Source organism: Rhynchophorus ferrugineus, unplaced genomic scaffold (assembly GCF_030347505.1).
Source record: "Rhynchophorus ferrugineus isolate W39M unplaced genomic scaffold, kcgeb_rfMv2 rfM2, whole genome shotgun sequence".
In the NCBI taxonomy this organism is placed as follows: Eukaryota; Metazoa; Arthropoda; class Insecta; order Coleoptera; family Curculionidae; genus Rhynchophorus; species Rhynchophorus ferrugineus.
Genome location: NW_027472581.1, coordinates 26,291,611 through 26,312,145, shown reverse-complemented (window position 1 = coordinate 26,312,145; position 20,535 = coordinate 26,291,611). Strand labels below are relative to the sequence as shown.

At 32.1% G+C, this 20,535-nt stretch overlaps 1 protein-coding gene and 1 long non-coding RNA gene across 4 annotated transcripts in view; one reads left to right on the top strand and one right to left on the bottom strand.

Annotated features, from left to right (window-relative positions):
- The window catches only part of LOC143190275 (uncharacterized), a 623,078-nt gene that overhangs the window by 133,074 nt on the left and 469,469 nt on the right, over positions 1–20,535 (bottom strand). For both annotated transcript variants that reach the window (XR_013004201.1, XM_076394480.1), the window contains exon 5: positions 973–1,040. Coding sequence is in view for 1 of the 2 variants with exons in the window: in XM_076394480.1 (XP_076250595.1) it covers positions 973–1,040 (68 nt within the window). In the remaining variant the exon portion in view is untranslated. The remainder of the gene's footprint in view (positions 1–972; positions 1,041–20,535) is intronic.
- LOC143191735 (uncharacterized) lies at positions 16,114–16,828 on the top strand. 2 transcript variants are annotated; one of them, XR_013004606.1, is made up of 3 exons: positions 16,114–16,339; positions 16,432–16,613; positions 16,665–16,828. It is a non-coding gene; the product is annotated as an uncharacterized LOC143191735 (long non-coding RNA). The 2 variants fall into 2 exon arrangements; XR_013004607.1 differs by having other exon boundaries at positions 16,654–16,828.

Here is a 20,535-nt window from a genome sequence, read left to right as displayed (position 1 = left end):
AAAAAAGAATTTAGAGTCTTACATGAACGAGCAATCTCTACTTTCGGTTGGAGATCCACATATCCCTACAACAGAAGAAACTGAACATTTGCCGACGACCTAGTTTTCATGGCCAAAGATGTATATCTGTCTAAGGCTGTAGATAACGTACAAATAGCGGTCAACAAAATCTACAAATGGACTAGAGACATCTTAATTTTGCATTGCGGCAAAGTAACAAGAACATAATGATATCACTTGGCAGATGCCTGATTCCTTAAGTAGAATCAGCGAAATACCTTGGAATACATCTCGATGGTAGGTTAAAATACAAACCTAATAAATCAAGTCAGTCAATCGTAAAGCCAGTTTGCATCTATGGGGTTGCACTAAAATATCAAATCAACTAGTAACACAACGCAATCAAAACAAAGTTCTACGATTAATTGACAATGTTTATTGCCACGTAACCAACGAAAAGCTGCACGATGACCTCGAAATAAAATGTATATACGAAGTGGTCCAAGATTTCGTCTTAAAATATGAAACAAGATCGCTAAATCATAGCAACGTAGAAGCAGTACAGCTGTATTCTTAACTTTAACTTAACTAGTTTAGTTTAATTTTTATTTGGGAATACATAACTGACGTATTAATCTCGTACTTGACTTGATTGTCAAGTACAGAAAGGTAATAATAAATTAATTTGTAAATTTAAATTGTCCTAAGCATATCTGTTGTAAGCCGTAACGAATAAAAAAAAAGTTTACACATCACTGGGAATGAAAAATTATGTTAGAACAAGACAACATCCGACGACGACAACTAGATAATATGATTTCCATTATGAAATGCGATTATCCAAAACAAAAGCCCTTAGCTCGTTAATATTTAAGAACGGTATAAGTTCGAAGAATCATCAGAATTGGCCAACTGAAAACCCTCCGTTCTCTGACAGTTCTTTAATAATTTACAACTGACATGACTACTTACTTTCCTTATACTGTAGAACGTTTTCGTGTTTTTCATGGATTACTACGCAGCGATAGCAGGCGCGTTTCCTGTAACAAAAGAAAGTGGTAAAACATTGATGGATAAATATTTAATTAACAATAAAACTTTTTTTACTTTTTACTTTTTTTACGTTGGCCAAAATAATAGAAGTATGATTCAGACCGACCTAATTTATCATTTAGAGAAATGTGTTGGTGCGACGTTGTTCTTGTAGCACCTAATGTAAATATTATTTGTTTAAATGCTAAATCGTATTATTTTTCATATGATCGCATAGAGTATTATTTTTGAGGATGTGAAGGTTTATATTTTTTTTTATTAATCTCTTAGAAGGTCAAACATTTTCCCGTGGGCAATAGGCATTATTATATGATTTCCGTTATATAATATAACTATCCTGAGATGTTCTAGATCACTTCAGTAACTGATTTACTGTACAACTTGTGATCTAAATCTCATACTAGATACTATTCCAACCTATTGTAAAGTCTATCCTAACTTATTCTAAATATAATTTTGACCTATTTTAGATTTTATTAAATCTCACTCTATGTATCTATTAATCAGTTCATATGGTAGTTTGCGTATGAGCCTGAGGACTACACTGTCATCATACAAATTTAACTGTTTGGCGAGTACATTGGAATACACTAAAAGTCTTTCAGAGTACTTCGAACTAACACATCGAATCACACTCGTTATGGGTTCTAAGGGCATTCTAAGGTTCGCACTGAATAAGTTTGTTGGACACGTAATATGGGGCAATGAGAATGACTCGCAAAGCCTTATTTTGGAACCTCTGGAGGATATTTATGTTAGATTTGGTTATAGTACCCCATAATTTAATACCATAGGTCCAAGTGGGCCTAAGTATTGACTTATATAGCAAAACCTTGTTATTTATTGAAAATAAGTTAATTTAATATAAGTCAAACGTCGAAAAGTTAAAGTGCATTCCCAGATATTCAACGTTGTCTGCTTGCAGAAGTTCATGATTATTCAATTTTACTGATTGACATGTGCTTCTAAAAGGTGAATGTCACGTGGATAGATTTTGTTTGATATTTGCTTTGATACGTCACATTTTCAACCACAATTCGACTTTGTTAAAATGAAGCTGGAGGTCTCATATGAGTATTATTTTTGAGGATGTGAAGATTTATATATTTTTTTTATTAATCTCTTAGAAGATCAAAAATTTTCCCGTGGGCAATAGGCATTTTTATATGATTTCCGTTATATAATATAACAATCGTGAGATGTTCTAGATCATTTCAGTAAGTGATCTACTGTACAACTTATAATCTAAATCTCATACTAGATACTATTCCAACTTATTGTAAAGTCTATCCTAACTTATTCTAAATATTATTGTAATCTATTCTAGATTTTATTAAATCTCACTCTATGTGTCTATTAATCAGTTCATATGGTAGTTTGCGTATGAGCCTGAGGATTACACTGTCATCATACAAATTTAACTGTTTGGCGAGTATATTGGAATACACTAAAAGTCTTTCAGAGTACTTCGACTAACACTTCGAATCACACTCGTTGTGGGTTCTAAGGGCACTCTAAGGTTCGCACTGAATAAGTTTGTTGGACACGTAATATGGGGCAATGAGAATGACTCGCAAAGCCTCATTTTGGAACCTCTGGAGGATATTTATGTTAGATTTGGTTATAGTACCCCATAATTTAATACCATAGGTCCAAGTGGGCCTAAGTATTGACTTATATAGCAAAACCTTGTTATTTATTGAAAATAAGTTAATTTAATATAAGTCAAACGTCGAAAAGTTAAAGTGCATTCCCAGATATTCAACGTTGTCTGCTTGCAGAAGTTCATGATTATTCAATTTTACTGATTGACATGTGCTTCTAAAAGGTGAATGTCACGTGGATAGATTTTGTTTGATATTTGCTTTGATACGTCACATTTTCAACCACAATTCGACTTTGTTAAAATGAAGCTGGAGGTCTCATATGAGTATTATTTTTGAGGATGTGAAGATTTATATATTTTTTTTATTAATCTCTTAGAAGATCAAAAATTTTCCCGTGGGCAATAGGCATTTTTATATGATTTCCGTTATATAATATAACAATCCTGAGATGTTCTAGATCATTTCAGTAAGTGATCTACTGTACAACTTATAATCTAAATCTCATACTAGATACTATTCCAACTTATTGTAAAGTCTATCCTAACTTATTCTAAATATTATTGTAATCTATTCTAGATTTTATTAAATCTCACTCTATGTGTCTATTAATCAGTTCATATGGTAGTTTGCGTATGAGCCTGAGGATTACACTGTCATCATACAAATTTAACTGTTTGGCGAGTATATTGGAATACACTAAAAGTCTTTCAGAGTACTTCGACTAACACTTCGAATCACACTCGTTGTGGGTTCTAAGGGCACTCTAAGGTTCGCACTGAATAAGTTTGTTGGACACGTAATATGGGGCAATGAGAATGACTCGCAAAGCCTTATTTTGGAACCTCTGGAGGATATCTATGTTAGATTTGGTTATAGTATCCCACAATTCAATATCATAGGTCCAAACGAACCAAAAGTATTGACTTATACAGAAAAACCTTGTTATCTAATGATAATTTAAGTTAATTTAATATAAGTTAAACGTCGAAAAGTTAAAGTGCATTCCCAGATATTCAACGTTGTCTGCTTGCAGAAGTTCATGATTATTCAATTTTACCGATTGACATGTTCTTCTACAAAAGGTGAATGTCACATGAATAGATTTTGTTTGATATTAGCTTTGATACGCCACATTTTCAATCACAATTCAACTTTGTTAACATGAAGCTGGAGGTCTCTTGTTGCTGATATTGGATATTCGTGTGATGATAAAATTGGTGTTAGTGTTTCTTGAGGTAGGATATTGATTGTAAGTCAGCGTATTCGTCACCCTGTTTGACAATAAAACGTCTGTCTGTGAAGTATAATTTCAGCAGTTGAAGGTGCGTTTGGGACAAAAGCTTTTTCAATTTAACATACAGTCCCGTGTGCCATTACAGGAATGCATGTTTTTGTTAATTTGGTTGATTTATTTATGAATTTGTTCTGTTTTTCCGTGTTTATTACGGAAGCTAAATTAATGGTTTGAAATAATACGTCTCTCCTCTGCGATTATAATGCTAGGGTTCATATAAAATTATATTCTAAGCGATTTCGCTCAAGCTCGGGAACGGGTTTTAATAGTAAATAGTGAAACATTTCAGGATACTTCTTGCGATCTACATACAGTTTTCGAATATAATTGATTATTTTTTGAATTTCAGACCCACCAAATCTTGAAATGTGGAATACAATTGCTTAACCAATGTGCAATTCCTAATTGTAATGTTAGTAATTAAAATCTACTTTGGGGTATTTATCCGTGAATGGAGGTAAGACGAATCGAAACAGTTAGTTATGGAAGTTAGGAGCGGCGCTGGTTTACTTGAAGACGAGGCTTGGACAGTCGATCGTGGCACATCTGAAAACTGAACGATGGTCAGTCACTGAATTGTCCAAACTACCCTTCAATAATAACCGAAATTGACGTCTCGGGGTTACCAGATCTTCGTAATCGTTTACTGGTCGGCGCTGCTACACACCGTACGTGTTAAACATCTAGGATAATGTTTACTGGATGTATTCGTAGGCCAATATTCTAAGATGTAAAATTCGATATACCTCAAGGTCGATAAACTACATAAAATGTGTATATTCATAGATATTTTCCCTTAAGCTAATGAAAACAAATCATATAGACACAACTTAAGTATTAGTATCAGCAGTTAGTCAGTCCATTTTAAAATCTTCGAAAAGAATTAGAAGTAAGTACAAATGTCACACATTTGTTATTGTAAATTCAGAGGTTTAAAACTGACATTTATAACAATTTTTTCTCTGCGAATGCTTCGAAAGCAGATGGATCTCTGCCTTTACCGACATGTAAGACATGGCAACGTGATTCGATCAATGGACCAAAGAAGACTATTCTAGAACCATTCCGTGGTGCTGGCCTCGCCCATTTATGCTGACTTAGTATTTAATTGCTGCACAGGGCCGTATCTTGGATTATATACGAGAATTTAGTTGATAGAAACTAATGGAACCATTTATGATTTATTCGAGTGATGGACAATTTAAACTGTCGAGTTTTTTATTCATGGTGACCAGCTAGAATTAAAAGTATTTTGCTTCGGGTTCGGTATAGGGAGGTTTTGCGGGCGACAGTGGCCTTGAGATACGATGAAAGGAGAACCTCACACTGAGCATGTTCGTGAAGCTTGTTACAAACGGGACTCCTGATTCTAGGTGTGTGTATCCTCTGACTTTAGAAGGTATCATGCTTCTTACTCCAATTCGATTGTAGGTTCCAATGGTGATCCCAGCAGACTATATATACTATTCCCACTCCTCTGCACACAAATCAAACTCCAAATCCGCCAGAAAGCGACTCTCTATAGAATGCTAATCCGTCCAGTCTGACTTTACGGAGGACAAGTGTGGTACAGGTACGCTACTCCAAGTCCGCATATTACTCAATGTCCCATGATTTATGAGAAATAGGAACACACACACCTAGAATCAGATGTGGAAGGTTATTGCTAAACTGTTTTATTTATTGTAAAAGATTGTACATAACCAAATATAACGAAAATTATAATTCAAATATGGTCAGAAAATATCTATTTTTAAAATAATTGATTGTACACAACATCCTGAGCAAAAGCAATGCAATAAGAAAAAAAATAATAACGCGCTGCTTGTTCTGGTGGATCAAAAAAAGGTAAGAGAGCAACAATTGAAAATTTCTACATAATATGGATGGTGTCCAATAAAGTATCTATAAAATATATAAAAGAAGAAAAAGAGGTTCCAAAATTGTAACATGTATTTATTACAAATTGTTTTTTGATTTATAGTTTTTGTAGGCGGTGGCATTAGGGAAGCCAAGTATTGATTTGAAAGACTAATCTAAGGCCGAAAGGTAATCAGTAATACGCTTTGCGCACCCTCAGGTGGCTTAGAGGACTAAAATTTTGTTACAATTTTATACCGGGTCTCTCGTATTCTAAGTCTGTCTATTTTGTGGAATGAACGAAACTACGTCTGTTGGGTTTGCAAATTATTCAATAAAAGAGTATAGTATAACATAGTATTATTTGAATAAATATATCTATATAAAAATATATAGAGGATCATAATAGAGTGATAAAAAATAGACATATAATTTTTGCAATGGACATACAGTTCTACTACCGTCTAGCATCAAGTGTATCGATGAAATAGAAGGTTAGTTCTCCAACAACACAGTCTGTAGTGCCGCGGCCTCTGTTTTCCGTAGATTAAATGATCCGATCTTCAATTTTTGGCAAACTTTTTTAACCAACTGCAGCAATAAGAGACGCTTTCAATAATTTTGAACCCAGTATTATTCAAATTCGCAATAATATTGATTACATCATTAGTAAAGCATCATAAGCCACCAGAAAATAAACGCAACCGTCCAGGCAACAGTAAATTTGATCACCGACTTTCTGGTTTAAAGGTGTATCATATCACAACAAATTGTGCAAAAGATCGATTTCGTTTTAAAGGTAATGCAGTAGTTGCATCGCTTTTATTTTCAGGATACTTTAGAGAGTATTGCGGTAAATCTACTGAGTATAAACTCACCTCCTTATGTTGCTTTTATTCCACACTTGATGTAGGACGATTACGAACTGTCAGTTATTTATTCTACTATAATAATATTCTACATAATAATATATAATTCTACTATAGCTACTAATTAACAATAACAACTCCCATGACAACACCAGAGGCTAAGAGGTGTTTCTCAACACTAAGGAACATTAAATTTTTTAACATTACAGAACAACTTAAAATTTTTATCAGGAACCGCCACCGATATGTATAGACATATAGAAGATCGTAATAGAGTGATACTAAATAAATATATAACTTGTTTAATAGTATTCTGCTACCGTCTAGCACTTTGTGCTTAGGGTGTGGAAGTTTTTACGGCGTCTTTCGAGTCGTTAAATTATTGCCTCGGCCTAAAGTATTTCCGTGGAAAATGCAGTAACCCTTCACACCCTCGAGTAAATATTTAATTAACCATAAAACTTACGGCAACGACGGTGAGACTGCCGACCTGCAAAGTTTTAATAAAACATCGGCGGCGTCCAAGGAGCCGGGGTATAATGCTCGTGGAGAAAAGAGAGAAAGGGCAAAAAATCGGCCGAGGCCGAATCGCCTTTATTGAGACCAAAACGGTGTTGGCGAGAAATAAACCGCCACAGTTCTGATTTAATCCCACAGGTCGGCGGCGAAGGGACCCTCGGAGCACATTAGTGGGGAAAAGATGGTCGGAGTCGTTTTTTCGGCCGACCGATTAGATGGCGCCATGCGAAACTGTATTGCGAAAGAAACCATACCAAAGAAAATGGAGATACGTAAATAGCCGTTTTAGTATAATTTTATTCCATTTGTTTATTGCATTATACACCTAATAAGAAAGCAAACATGTACATATGCATATAGATATATAAATAATCCGTCCAAAACAGTAGTGAAATCACGCCATCACGACGTTAATCGGCCTAATATCCTGTCAATTCTCCCGTCGACCACATGTATCATTTAATATCGCAATAAGCAAATTTGTATTCAACCAGCAATTTCAATTCTCTTGTGACTTCCTGCCACAAAATAGTAGTGAGTGTTCGGACAAACAATCGCATAGACAGCCACACATTCCGACCGACAAACCAGACGTTTTCTGTCGAAGTGCCTAATAGATAAGCCAGCTCAACATAACTCGACAGGTGCTCGACACGATAGCACGAGGAACGGAACCCATCAACATCAAATAATCGACGTTATCCCAAAACGCGATAGACGAAAACCTCAGAAGCCCATCATGCATAACATCAAGACATGAACACCCTTGCATCACAAAACGAGACACGTACGGCACCACACTTATAGGTACCCTCAAACAAATCGGAACGCCCCAAGACGAACGACGTCTTGCTGCAACTTCGATTGCAGCTGATTCCGTAAAACTCGGTCAGGTTGGGATCCCCATCTCATAAGCAGTCCCTAGGCGATTCATTGCGTAACATTTAATATCGCAATAAACGAATGTTTTCAGTTCTCCTGTGAATTCCTTCCACAAAATAGTAGTGAGGATAGTCGAAAGAAAATAAAACTTCCATCGTCAAATGTATGTATCATATTTTAAAACTTTTTTTTTGTGTTATTGTTTTTAGCCACTATGTAAAATGAACATTTGCATTCGTATATTCAAATTGCCATCATAAAATTTTATAGTAGGTTTGCTATCGATACATTTTTTATTTGTATTATATATATGGCACTTGATATCAATAACATTGTTCTCACAGAGTGCAATTAGTGATTGTGCTATTATTGGGTAATCTTATAGTTGTTACCTGCACTTATTATTTTCTTATCAACTGTTATATTGATAATATATTTACCTAATATTCTTCAATATTCTAAAACATTTTATGGCTACTGTGTCTAGAATACTCACTCACTTCAATTCTGTAAAAATGTTAGTTTTTTTTGTTTAATTTATTACTTCCATTACTGTCACAAAGTACTTTAATAAGTTCCAGTCCAAATTTTTCGTTTATACTTTCTGTATGTTCTCATTTTTAAAATTTATTTTAATACAAGAATAATTAGCGGTTTAATTAATTAATATCCAAATAAAATTAAAGCGCGCCATGTTCAAAGGTTGTATTACAGAAATAATTATTGGGACATGATAAGTGCTGTCAATATTTCATATATCTGATAAAATCTTAGTAAAATTTCACTTTCCCAAAAATAAATTTGTCTCTCTATAGTACATTGTTATTATGAATCAACTAGTTTATTTATCTTGTTTTTTTATCAACTATTGGTTAACACCGCCACTCTTACTTAAGTAATAAGAGTAAAATCACTATCAAGCCAAATAGAGGGGGCTCTTTGGGCTCTTTGAGCATTGTCCTTAATAACGTTATCGACAGTTTCTACCTTCAGGTACTTACAGGTATATATTTCTATATATACGAAACTACTTTTTGATTTATATATATATATATATATATATATATATATATATATATATATTGCCTCGGGCTTGATATCAAACACAACCCTAACCTACAAACTATAATAACTTTGTACTTAATTGTAATTTTAAGTCCTTCAATAATATATGCATTCGATTTACTATAATGTGGAAACAAATTATATTTCATAACATTATTTCTGTTTAATTATTTATTTAGATTAGAATTTTGTATTTAATTATGTATCAACTCAAAGTTGATGCGTCAACATTGTGATTTCTTAAGGCCACAAATTTAGATAAGGTATCTACAAAAGTTTTTTAGATAGATTATACGCTGATTTATTTTGATTCATGTTGATACTCTAGCATTATATTTGAGAAATAACTGTTTGTAACTTTTCGGTTGATACAGTGTTGTTATCTCCAATTGCAATGATTGCAATGTCTTCTGCAAATATCATTTTCACTTAGTAGGCCTCAGTACTCACATACTTATATTTCCCTCAGACCCACATACTTATATTTCCCTCAAATCACAAAAAGCATATCCTTTTTTGGCTCTGAAGTATCGCTCAGTTATATATGACTCTAAAACGTTTATATATTGGTCAGGGAATAGCATTTTAATCTTATGTTTTAAACCCCTATGGCAAACTTTACCGAATTCTCGAGCAACATCTAAAATACTGCAGAACAAATGTTATTTTATTCTGGCCACTTTTCTATGACATAGACGATTCTGTCAGCCTAATCCCTGGCAGAACGTTGTTTCCTGAATAATCAAAAATAAGATGATTTTCCTCAACAATTTAATTTCAATCAAGTGGTCCTCAACAAAAGCTTTTATTTTAATTTTTTAATTATTTTGACATGGACCAGTGTGATACCTTCTACAGGTCTGGTACATTTCCGTACATTAGAGGATTTACTGTACAAGATAATTTTTTATTTCTTTTTTATCTTCAGTCAGTGTGACTAGTGGAATTTTCACCTTTACTTGTCCAATGACGAAGGGGGGCAGTGGGACGGCAGTAGTAATTAAGAAATTCACTTATGGTGATTTCATGTCTCTGTTGGGATATAATGGAAAGATAAAAATGATAATAAAAGGAAAAAAACATACAAACATGTACCATAATTGCACGGAGCCTAGCTCAGACTTATTAAAGACCACCGTTCGAAGTAAATAAAGTAGTTTGGAATAGATTTCGCTTCGAAACCCATAAAATTCGATCGAAAGTGAGTAATTTCACCATATTAGCTACCTTGCTCACAATACGCCAATACAGTCCTTAACCAATAGGCCCCGCGGCCATAAAACATCTCGAACTCGATCGTTAAAACCAAATTTTCAGACCCTCCCAATCCGAAATATATATACACGCACACAGGCCCAATACAGATCGACGAATTTATTTGCTTTTTGGGTCCGTCCTTGAACAATATTTCATACTCCCCACCGACTGCTGGCAAAGCTGCCAATAATTGAATTTTCCAGGGATATAAAACTGTTTTTGCGTGCCATCGCCACGGTACCTACGAGGTAAATCGAAAAGTTTACGGTTTGACACAGGGTTCAGTTGCCTCCTGGTCCTAATAGCTTCATAGCTCTCATTTGCCGTCGTATCGATCGGGATTCCCATGTCCGTTCATATAGTTTTCGACCACGTTTGTTCACGAAATAATGCGTATTATTAACAAAGTTTGACAGACCAATGGATACGGATAATTACTTCCCGAATACATTTCTGATTATGACAAGCCCCCTAAACAATAAACGATCACTTCTCCGATGTAGGATCCTGTATATAAATGAACTTGTGGATATATGGTTAAAATCTGTTTATAATTTAACTTATATTTGGATGACATAATACATACGTATGTATATCCGCAATTAAAATAAAACTAATAGATTTAAGCTAAATTTAAGAGTACACTTATACACTAAACAAGGTTTGGTTCGCTTTAATCTTCTGATATCGCGTGGGTTGTCTAGTATTCGTATTGCTTCCACGTTGCTGCGATTTAGCAACCTTTAGTTCATGTTTTAAGGCAAAATCTTGGATCAATTAGTATAATTGTTTGATTTCGAGGTCATCGCATAGCTCTTTGTTGGTTACGTGGCGTTAAGTATTGGTAATTAATCGGAGAACTTTGTTTTGGGTGCGCTAGATTACTAATGAGTTTGGTCCAAATATTTTAGTCCATAGGCACAAATCGGATTTATGCTTGATTGATAAACCAATTTATTTAAATTTAGATATAGTTGGGGGTATATTCCGACTAACAAGTACATTTACTTGACTTTGATGTACATACTTGTCTAATGTTGTGCTATTTGTCCAACATGATATTTCCAATTTAAACTACATTGTTATAGATTCAAATGTATTCAATACTATGATCATGTAAAATTACATTTATATTTTTTGCAGAGAGAAAAATGTGTATGTTCTATCACAAAGTATATTCAGTTATGAAAGAAAAGCACGGAAATTTCATACCATTATATATTAACATAATTGAAGAATATCAAGTATTTTTTGTTTCCGAGGAATTTACGTGTTCGCAAGCAGCTTGCAAGAGTTAACATTAATGTTGCAAAAAATTTAACTATTATAAAATAGCTTCTGATATGTTGGTGACTTGTTACCTGCAAGATAGTTACTGACATGACAGCTACTATTTTAAAGGTCGAAAAGAGAAATAAATAAGTAAAGAATATTGTAATTTTTATAAAAAATTTAGTTAAAGAAATTATTTGATCAAATAAGAATGAGATATTTATTGAAATGTGGAGAAATACGGACTAAAAATTATATGAACACATGAATGAAGAAATGAAAACATGCAGAAAAAATAAAACCAACTCCATAATATGTATGGATAGGATAAATAGAAGATATTATGAATTATTAACGGTAGTTAATTTTTAACTTATTCAACTATTTCAAACTGTTGATAAAATATTCGGTGATTAAAAATTAATGTAATAAAATATATAACAATATAACATTTTATTTTTTGAACCTTTTATCAATTATGTTAATTCTCGACTTTGTGTAACCAAGTTTTGAAAAGGCAGTAGTTCATTTAATGTTTGTAACTACATTCCTTTAATAATCATGTCTAAATTGAAAAAATAAAGCGGCATATTGTGTTTATTACTGTATTACAATAACAAACAATATGTAATAATTTCAAACGTGCTTTATTCATATAGTCTCTAGGAATAATCATATATACAATACTCCCACATAATTTTATTAAACATATTAACACAATGAAATATGCAACTATTTTATATATGTCAATTTACACTTTTAACTTTTTATCAATAATTCATTAATCAGTAAGTTATTAGATTAATTAATGTTTATAAATTCTTCTTTCTAAATTGTTGAATGTTGAATGTGTTTGAACATACAAAAATATATAATTATATAAGTTTAAGCATATTTAAAACGAATTTTAGCAAAATAATTCGTTTTAAATTATTCACAGTACTACATTATGCGAAAAAAGTGAATAACTTAATAAATTGAACGTAATTGGAATGAAGGAATTGCTAGTATGTGCCAATCAAATCAAATAGCATCATCATTTTCTAGCAACACATAACGTGTTGAAGTTATGATGTCGATTTTTTTTATTTGTACTTTGGTTAATTTGTTACACTTATGTATTCTCACTTTAAATGGTATGCTTATATTAGAAAATGATTAATAACATCCATCTCAAGCTGTAATTAATACTGAAATAAAAGTTCGAATACAATAAAAACAGAAGGTTGACAGGCGACAATAGGCGTTACGAAATAATTCCTCCGTTTTTCCCACTCTGTTACATTTTTTCCATGTGGCTTTTCTCTCGGATAAACGAAAATTTATTGGCAAACTGCCCAGGTTTGCTTCGCGTTATAATTAAAGCGATATGTACAAGATTTCATGCAATTCCAATTTGCATCGCAAACGATGAGGCCGTCAGAAACATAAACGGGTATAGTTCTTCCGGACAGTCCAGTTAATCTTTCAGTAATATTTAGAATAATCAGTGATTTCTTGTCTCACTCAGAATCTATCTTCTATATACCAACCTGATTAACCAAAATTTGGCGTGAAATTTGGCACGGTTAAAGCTTATACCGAAGAATTTTTAGGTCTAAAATGTTTGTGTAATATGCGATACAAATAGATAGGTTTCTATAGGAAAAGATTTGATCGGTAACACAAAATATATAACCAATATTCCGGCAACGTGGTACCGCAAAATTCTGGTTGGGAATTTTGAATCGTGGGACAAATCCTTCAATTTATTAAATTCATTTGAAACGATATAACAACGGGAATAGAGTTATGTTACTTTCGGTTATTCCTGTATTATTGTAACTATTAGAGAGTTTAGACTAGTTATTAGGCTAGTTTAGACAAATATCAATTAAGAATAATATGAACACGAAAAATATACTTTATATTTTTTGTAGAAAGAAGAAATTAATATGTCCGCTTTATCGGAATTTATATACAGCTGTGAGCTAAAAACTCGACATATACGAAAATGTTATCCCAACATAGATTAATAAATTTTGAGAATAACAGGAAATGTCTGTCCTCTTTGTTTACAAGATACTTAGAATTTCTCAATAATGCTTTTGATCTAATTTGATGACTGGCGAACAGAGAATGGCTAAGAGAAGTTGTTCTTGCTTAAGGAGTGACAGTAATTGGTATGGATCTGGATATCATCTCTATAATTTTACTATAGGTAACTCTAAAAGTTATTAAGGTTTTTCTGTATAGGTTATTGCTATTAACGTCTGATTCATTTTAGGTTCCTTTAACACTTGAGTAGTGATTCAGAAAGTGACAATGATTGAATAAAACTTTATATATGTTTGTTTGTGATTGAATGCTGACAATTACCAAGACAGGGTGATGAAAATGGAAACAACTATAGGTCAGTATATAATTAATATACTTTAACTGTAGGATTATAGAGTGTGAAAGCTTTAACATATATGGATGTGTGTTATTGTTCAGAATATACATGGATGTTCTTGGTTAAAATGTTTAAGTCGAAAAATAATACTAACTATTTTGCAGATATAGCAAATGCATTAAGGAGAATGCAGTGAATAAATCTAGTTATATAAAGAAAGATGTATATACGTAGTAACAGAACAAACTAAGGAGAAATATAATAATATCAAAATGACTTTACAAGGAAAAATTGCATCCAAGGAAACAAGAACTAAGGGTAAACGGCAAATATGCTCTCTAATGAATGTAAAATACATTACTCAGATATAGAATTGTTAAATTAATTATTAATTATTAAGGAATACGCCTTCGGAGGATACCACTACATAAAAAGACGCAACTAGAACTCGATTTACATTAGTGTGAAAAGTTCAACGTAAATATAATAAAACAACTCTAAACTATACATTATTTTGGCTGTAATAAATAATATTAGATTACAATTTTGTTTCATGTCAAAGTCAAAATACTAAAACACAGAGTTGATATGGGAACACTGTGACATCACGTGGGATCACTGTTGTTTTGAGTAGATTATATATAATTAATATAGGATAACTGTATGATAACATTTTACAGGGATATGTATATAATTGTTCAGAAAAGATGAGAATTCGGTTAAGATGAATGAGCAGAAAAAATAATATCTGTTTTGTAGAGATGACAATTTATCAGGAAATATGTATACAGATAGTAATGAAAGAAACTAAGCGGAAAAACAATGATATTAAAATGACTTGACAAGACAGCACTGCAACGAAGGAAACAAGAACTGAATGTAAAAGGTAAACATGCTCTCTAATGAAAGTAAAATGTATTCTAGATTACAAAATTGTTAATTAGGTGGATTGGGTTTTCAGGGCATATCTTACCAGAATTCTACCTCATAGGTTGTGTGGGAAATAGTTCAATGTAAACATAATAGAACACAAATCTAACTTACAAACTATACTGTTACTATATAAGCAACTGTAGTTTAAGTCCTTTGATAGTATATACATTAGACGTACAATAATATTAAAATAAATCATGATTGATTATCTTATTTAGATTAGAGTTATGTCAATTATATGTCAAAGCCAAAATGAACAAAAATTTGATGCGGCAAAGTTTTGACGTCATAAAATTAAATGACGTGAGTTCAGTGTTTTATTTAACTGGCTATAGTTCTAACTTGTACAGTAAATTACATGAGAATCCGAAAGAGATATTTTTCGTCGGTCCAGTTCAGTTTATTTTCGGCCATCGTTTGAGGTGAAGGGATGAGTGATGCAAAATGACGAATGGGAGGAGCACTAGCAGCCGAAAGGAGGAGAAAAAGATAATTGAAAGCCGCCAAAAGAAATGCGTTCGGTTCGGTTTTTCGATCTATTTTTTTATTCGTTTCTGAAGCGTCGTTCACAATGTAGGCAGAGCTAATAAAGGTTAAAAGAGATTTTCTAATTTGAGTAATTTGCGTGATGGATGGAACTTAGCGTTTCCTTTTCTTTTTTCGTCTTTTTCCTTTCATTTTCCCTTCGGATTTCGCCCTCGGGGATTAGAGGGGACCTCGCGTGCTTCCGTATTTTCGGTTCAACTTCTTTTTTCCTTCTTTTGTCTGTTCCTTTGCCAACTTTGATTTTTCTGACCGCCCTTTTAATTAACATATTTATAAGGGTTTAGTCCGTTGCATATGCAAATTAGAATTCCTTACAGTTCCGTGAGGTCTTTGTTTAAGTACCTTAATGTAAAATTAATTTTAGGAAACTAAGTGGTTAAGCTGGTATTTTTAAGGTTTGTGGAATAATCGTACTATTATATAGTATTTTATTTGCAAAACAAAACTTATATGTACTTATTTTTAGCAGTTATATTGATAAAAACTGCAACTTTAAAAAAAACATAATGTCACTTTATTTTAAAATATTATTTCAAAACGATATAGATAGTATTTGTGTCATATTACTGGGGACATGACAAAACTACAAGTTTTTTTATCATTGAGACATAGAAACAAAAATTGCATGTTAAATAAGATCTAATATTACGCAGAAATATAACCTAATTTCTTCGTTAATGCATTGAATGCACTGAAAAGGACATACTGTCAAGTGTCGATTTAGAAATACTCATATGTTGGCCAAAACTTGCATATAAAGAAATCTGTCAAGAAGTACAAGTATATCCTGATACTGCCATATTACTTGGTGAGTAAGTAATGTAGTCAAAAAGTCACAATAACAGCAAAATTTTACTTGTAATATTGAATTTCACTGCGTAATTTAATTTTGAGTTCTAGGGGTTTTGCGACTTAAAATAAAATTACACATCAAGAAGATGAATAACTGGGAATCTCTGCAAAGTTATCAACAATAGACGAATATAGTGTAGTTCATTAAAAATAAGAATATATAGAGTGAGACCAAGATGACTTAACAAGTAAACACATCATCGAAGGAAACAAGAACTAAATGTAAAAAGGTAAATATGCTCTCGAATGAAAGCAAAATATGTTTCTCAGTTGTTAATTAGGCCTCCAGGGGGACACCGCTATATAGAAAACGTGCCTAGAATCTCTACCTCATGGATGATGTGGAAAGGAGTTCAATGTAAACAAAACAAATCTAACCCACACACCATTATACCTGTGTTCTTAGTTCTGTAGTTTTAAGTTCTTCGATAACATATCTATTAGATGTACTGTAATATTAAAATAAATTATATTTGAGAACATTTTTGTTCAACTATTTTATTTAGAGTAGAATTTTCTTGTATGTCAAAGCTAAGCTGAACTAATACTCAGGGTTGATGCGGCAACATCGCAATGTTTCGACGTCACACATATCCATGACGCATCACTAAAAAAACTTTGAATAGACTAGTTATGTTTTTCGTTCCAAATTAGAAAACTATTTTTATGAAGACCCTTCTGATGTAGGTATTTACTATTTTAACTACTTTAGACGACTTTAAAAAAGTGGAGGTTCTATTTTAGGCTGTATATTTTTTTAATGTATGTTCGCTGATTTCTCCGTCAATTATGGACCTATTTTCAAAAATGTTTTATTCGAAAAAGTGCCCTTCCGAGGTGCTCTCATTTTATCCAAGTTAGGGTGAGATATATTATATATATACATATTTCTCATCAGATATTAGTGTGAAGTGTTAGTGCAGAACTGATATGACGAAAAATCGGAAGTAGTTCAGCGTAAAAGATATTTAGTTTGCTTTTTAAGCACTAACCATAACAAATTATAAGTCGTAGAAACATGGTAGACAACTGTTTCTAAGGTTTAATAGCTAGAACGCGGATCTCACATGCAGAGGTCACGGTTTCGATTCCCAACAGCAACTTTCTTTTTTCTAGTTTGGTTGGAACTTTTGTCAAATCCCTAGACTAGGTAGAGAGCCCCAGTGCCTGAAGCATTCCTTATTTTCAATCATTGTTGCTTTATTCCTATTTTGCGCCATTCGGACTTTTACTTGAGCTATCCACTGTAATACTTAATAAAATATCTGCGTAATTTAATGAGTGAATATCTAATACTAAATAGAGAAAAATAAAATATTTTTACAAAAAAACATTGAATCGGCTTCAAAAAATAAATAAGAAATTCACTAAAACGTAAATAATAATCAAACTTAGGCTATTAACAAAAAACAAACATTTTAAAATAAAATATGTACGTAATAACAAAATTAAAAAGGGACAAAACAAATCAAATTTAATTTAATTATTTGTGCACGGTAACAACTTCAAACTGATTTTTATTTAGTTATTACAAACATTTTTAGGTACATATTTTATTTTAAAATGTTTTTTTGTATGATAATAGCGTAAGTTTGATATTTTGTACATTTTATTGAGTTCCTTATTCATTTTTTGAAGTCGGTTCATTTTTTTTGTAATACTATTTTAATTATATCTAAAGAATCTCATAAATGTGACATCCAGGAGAATAACACGGTTGATAAAAATTGAGGTTAGGCCTCCTTTGTTTATTGTGTATATGAATCCTTGATAACTTTGTTCTTTTTTCAATTACCTAATAATATGAACAATATTTAATCAGGAATATGCAGTTATGCCTTATGGTAGTCAGAGGTTTCAAACAATGAATTCGAATCAAGTTCAGTAATGTATATGATAATTTAATACATTGAAGCAGGTCTACAGACACAAATTTTGTAAATTACATGTAGAAGTATTACATTTGTATGTGCTCTTACAAGTTTACAAGGATATTATTAAAATTACAGCTTGCATTGTCCATTTTAATTGTCCAAATATTACAACGTAAGATAGTTAAACATCACCGTTCTCGTGCTTGTCAACAGTACTTACGGAGTCTGTAAATATTGACCAGTGTAATCACCGAAAGGTTCACAAAGGGAACATACAGTACCAATAATATGTTAATTCACCCCATTCGACTAAACCACCTTAGTCATGTTGCACCATTGTGCAACATTACACCGATTTGTAATTAATTAATATACCTTCATACCATTCACAAATCATCGTATTCGGAAATAAAAGTCTTCCATAGTCCCAATTCCAAAGGGAAAATTGAAAATTGTAAGCCGTGACATTAAGATTTAAATAAAAATATAACGGCAAAGCCCATGTCATTTATAGATTTATGTGTTTAGATTGGTGGGAATCGGGCCACGCAATGGAATCAGCTGCTAGGATTTTACTAAAATGTCAGTAATCACAGCTAAAATTAAAATTCGCATTGGGAGCTATCGGTTGAAAATGACTATCGACTGTTTAGAAATTGGCTACTTTTTACTATCGACTGTTTAAGTCGCTATTTTCGGTCCAACTGATTTTACTACTTTTCTACTGATTCAGTTAACTACCTCAGCCGTTATTTTCCGTTTGACTGATTTATTATCGACTGTAGTCGTATACTTTTAGTTACTATTGTCAATATATTCTACTAGTTTCATTCAACTGATTTTTAATAACCTACTTCTGTTGTCCTAGCCGCGACATTAAAAACAATGTGCCGAAAGTATGTTAACATAGATTTATACGGAATATACATGGTTTTTTTTGTAGTTTGTTTGTAAATAATAATATATTGTACATTCATATAGTAGCATAAGGCAAAAAGAATAAAATTGTTAATGATAAATAGTAAAATACTTTTGACTGTTTGTATGCCAACAATAGGTAATATTACTGTTGGTTCACTTTTTTGTATCGATCTAACTCTCTCGATTTTTGTTCGAGCCTGTTGTTTGTTAAAACTTCCTTCTTGAAGTCTTGAAAACTAAATTCAGATTCGAAAGGTTCTGGAAATTGCATCGATTTACAGTTTTACAATTTTGAAAAAAGTGTCAAACATAAAGAGGCGATATACTAAGAATGTATTGACATCTGGAGATATTTTGATAAAAGTAGCTATAATGAAAGTAATAATTACACCAGGTACTACAACTTTACAAATTTGGAAGTATTTGGAAATGCCACTTATTGGGCGTTTAGAAAGCCCATTGGATATTTGGCAAGCTCATAAAATGATGAACTATATCAGTTACATTTAAAATATTCTGCTATAACCGCAATCGGATCGTGTTTTTTCAAAACCTTCCCAAAGTATTAACGATCGTCTCACGGGAGAAAAATTGAACATGATTATATTTTAGAACACTAATTTAAAAATATTTCCGTTCAATTATAAATGAAAGTTTTACTTTATTTAAAAAGGGTCTTGTAGTTATTATTGTTCGATCCTTTTTTGTTATGTTATGAATTAGTTTCTATTTAATATTTATGATTATTGTACATCTTTAGATTTTAGGTTTTATTTAAGTTCTACTGTATTCTCTATATTTATTATAATATGTTGTATAAAAATAGCAATTAAAATATTAATAAAATACAACAAAATATTTGGGGGTCATTATTCCATTCCTTTTATAGACTCATAGAACATTCAAATAGAAAAATAGTTCTACTTCATTTAAAACCAAATTATTCATTGTAACATAATAGTATTCAGCAATCATTTATTTCCCTTTTTTAAATTAGTAGACAATTCGTTTTTCATAAATTCAAATTAACACTAAAATATAAAATTAATTATCACTGCCAATTAACCATTTGAAGTGATTTAAAATAAACTGATTTGGAGCAATTCAGCAATTATCTCCGTCCTTTCCTCTCTCGCAATTTATACGGGAAGGAATTCGTATATCTTTGTCTGACATCACCAATGAAAAGAATAGCCCAACCGCGTATTTGTCTGAAAAAGTAATTACTATTAGCTACTTTTTTAACTATAGACTGTTTTGTGACTATCAACGGTTTCGACCAGATTCAGTCGAGAGTTCCCAACGCTAATTTAAATATTAATGATTATTCCAGAATGTTTCTATCCTATTTTATGAA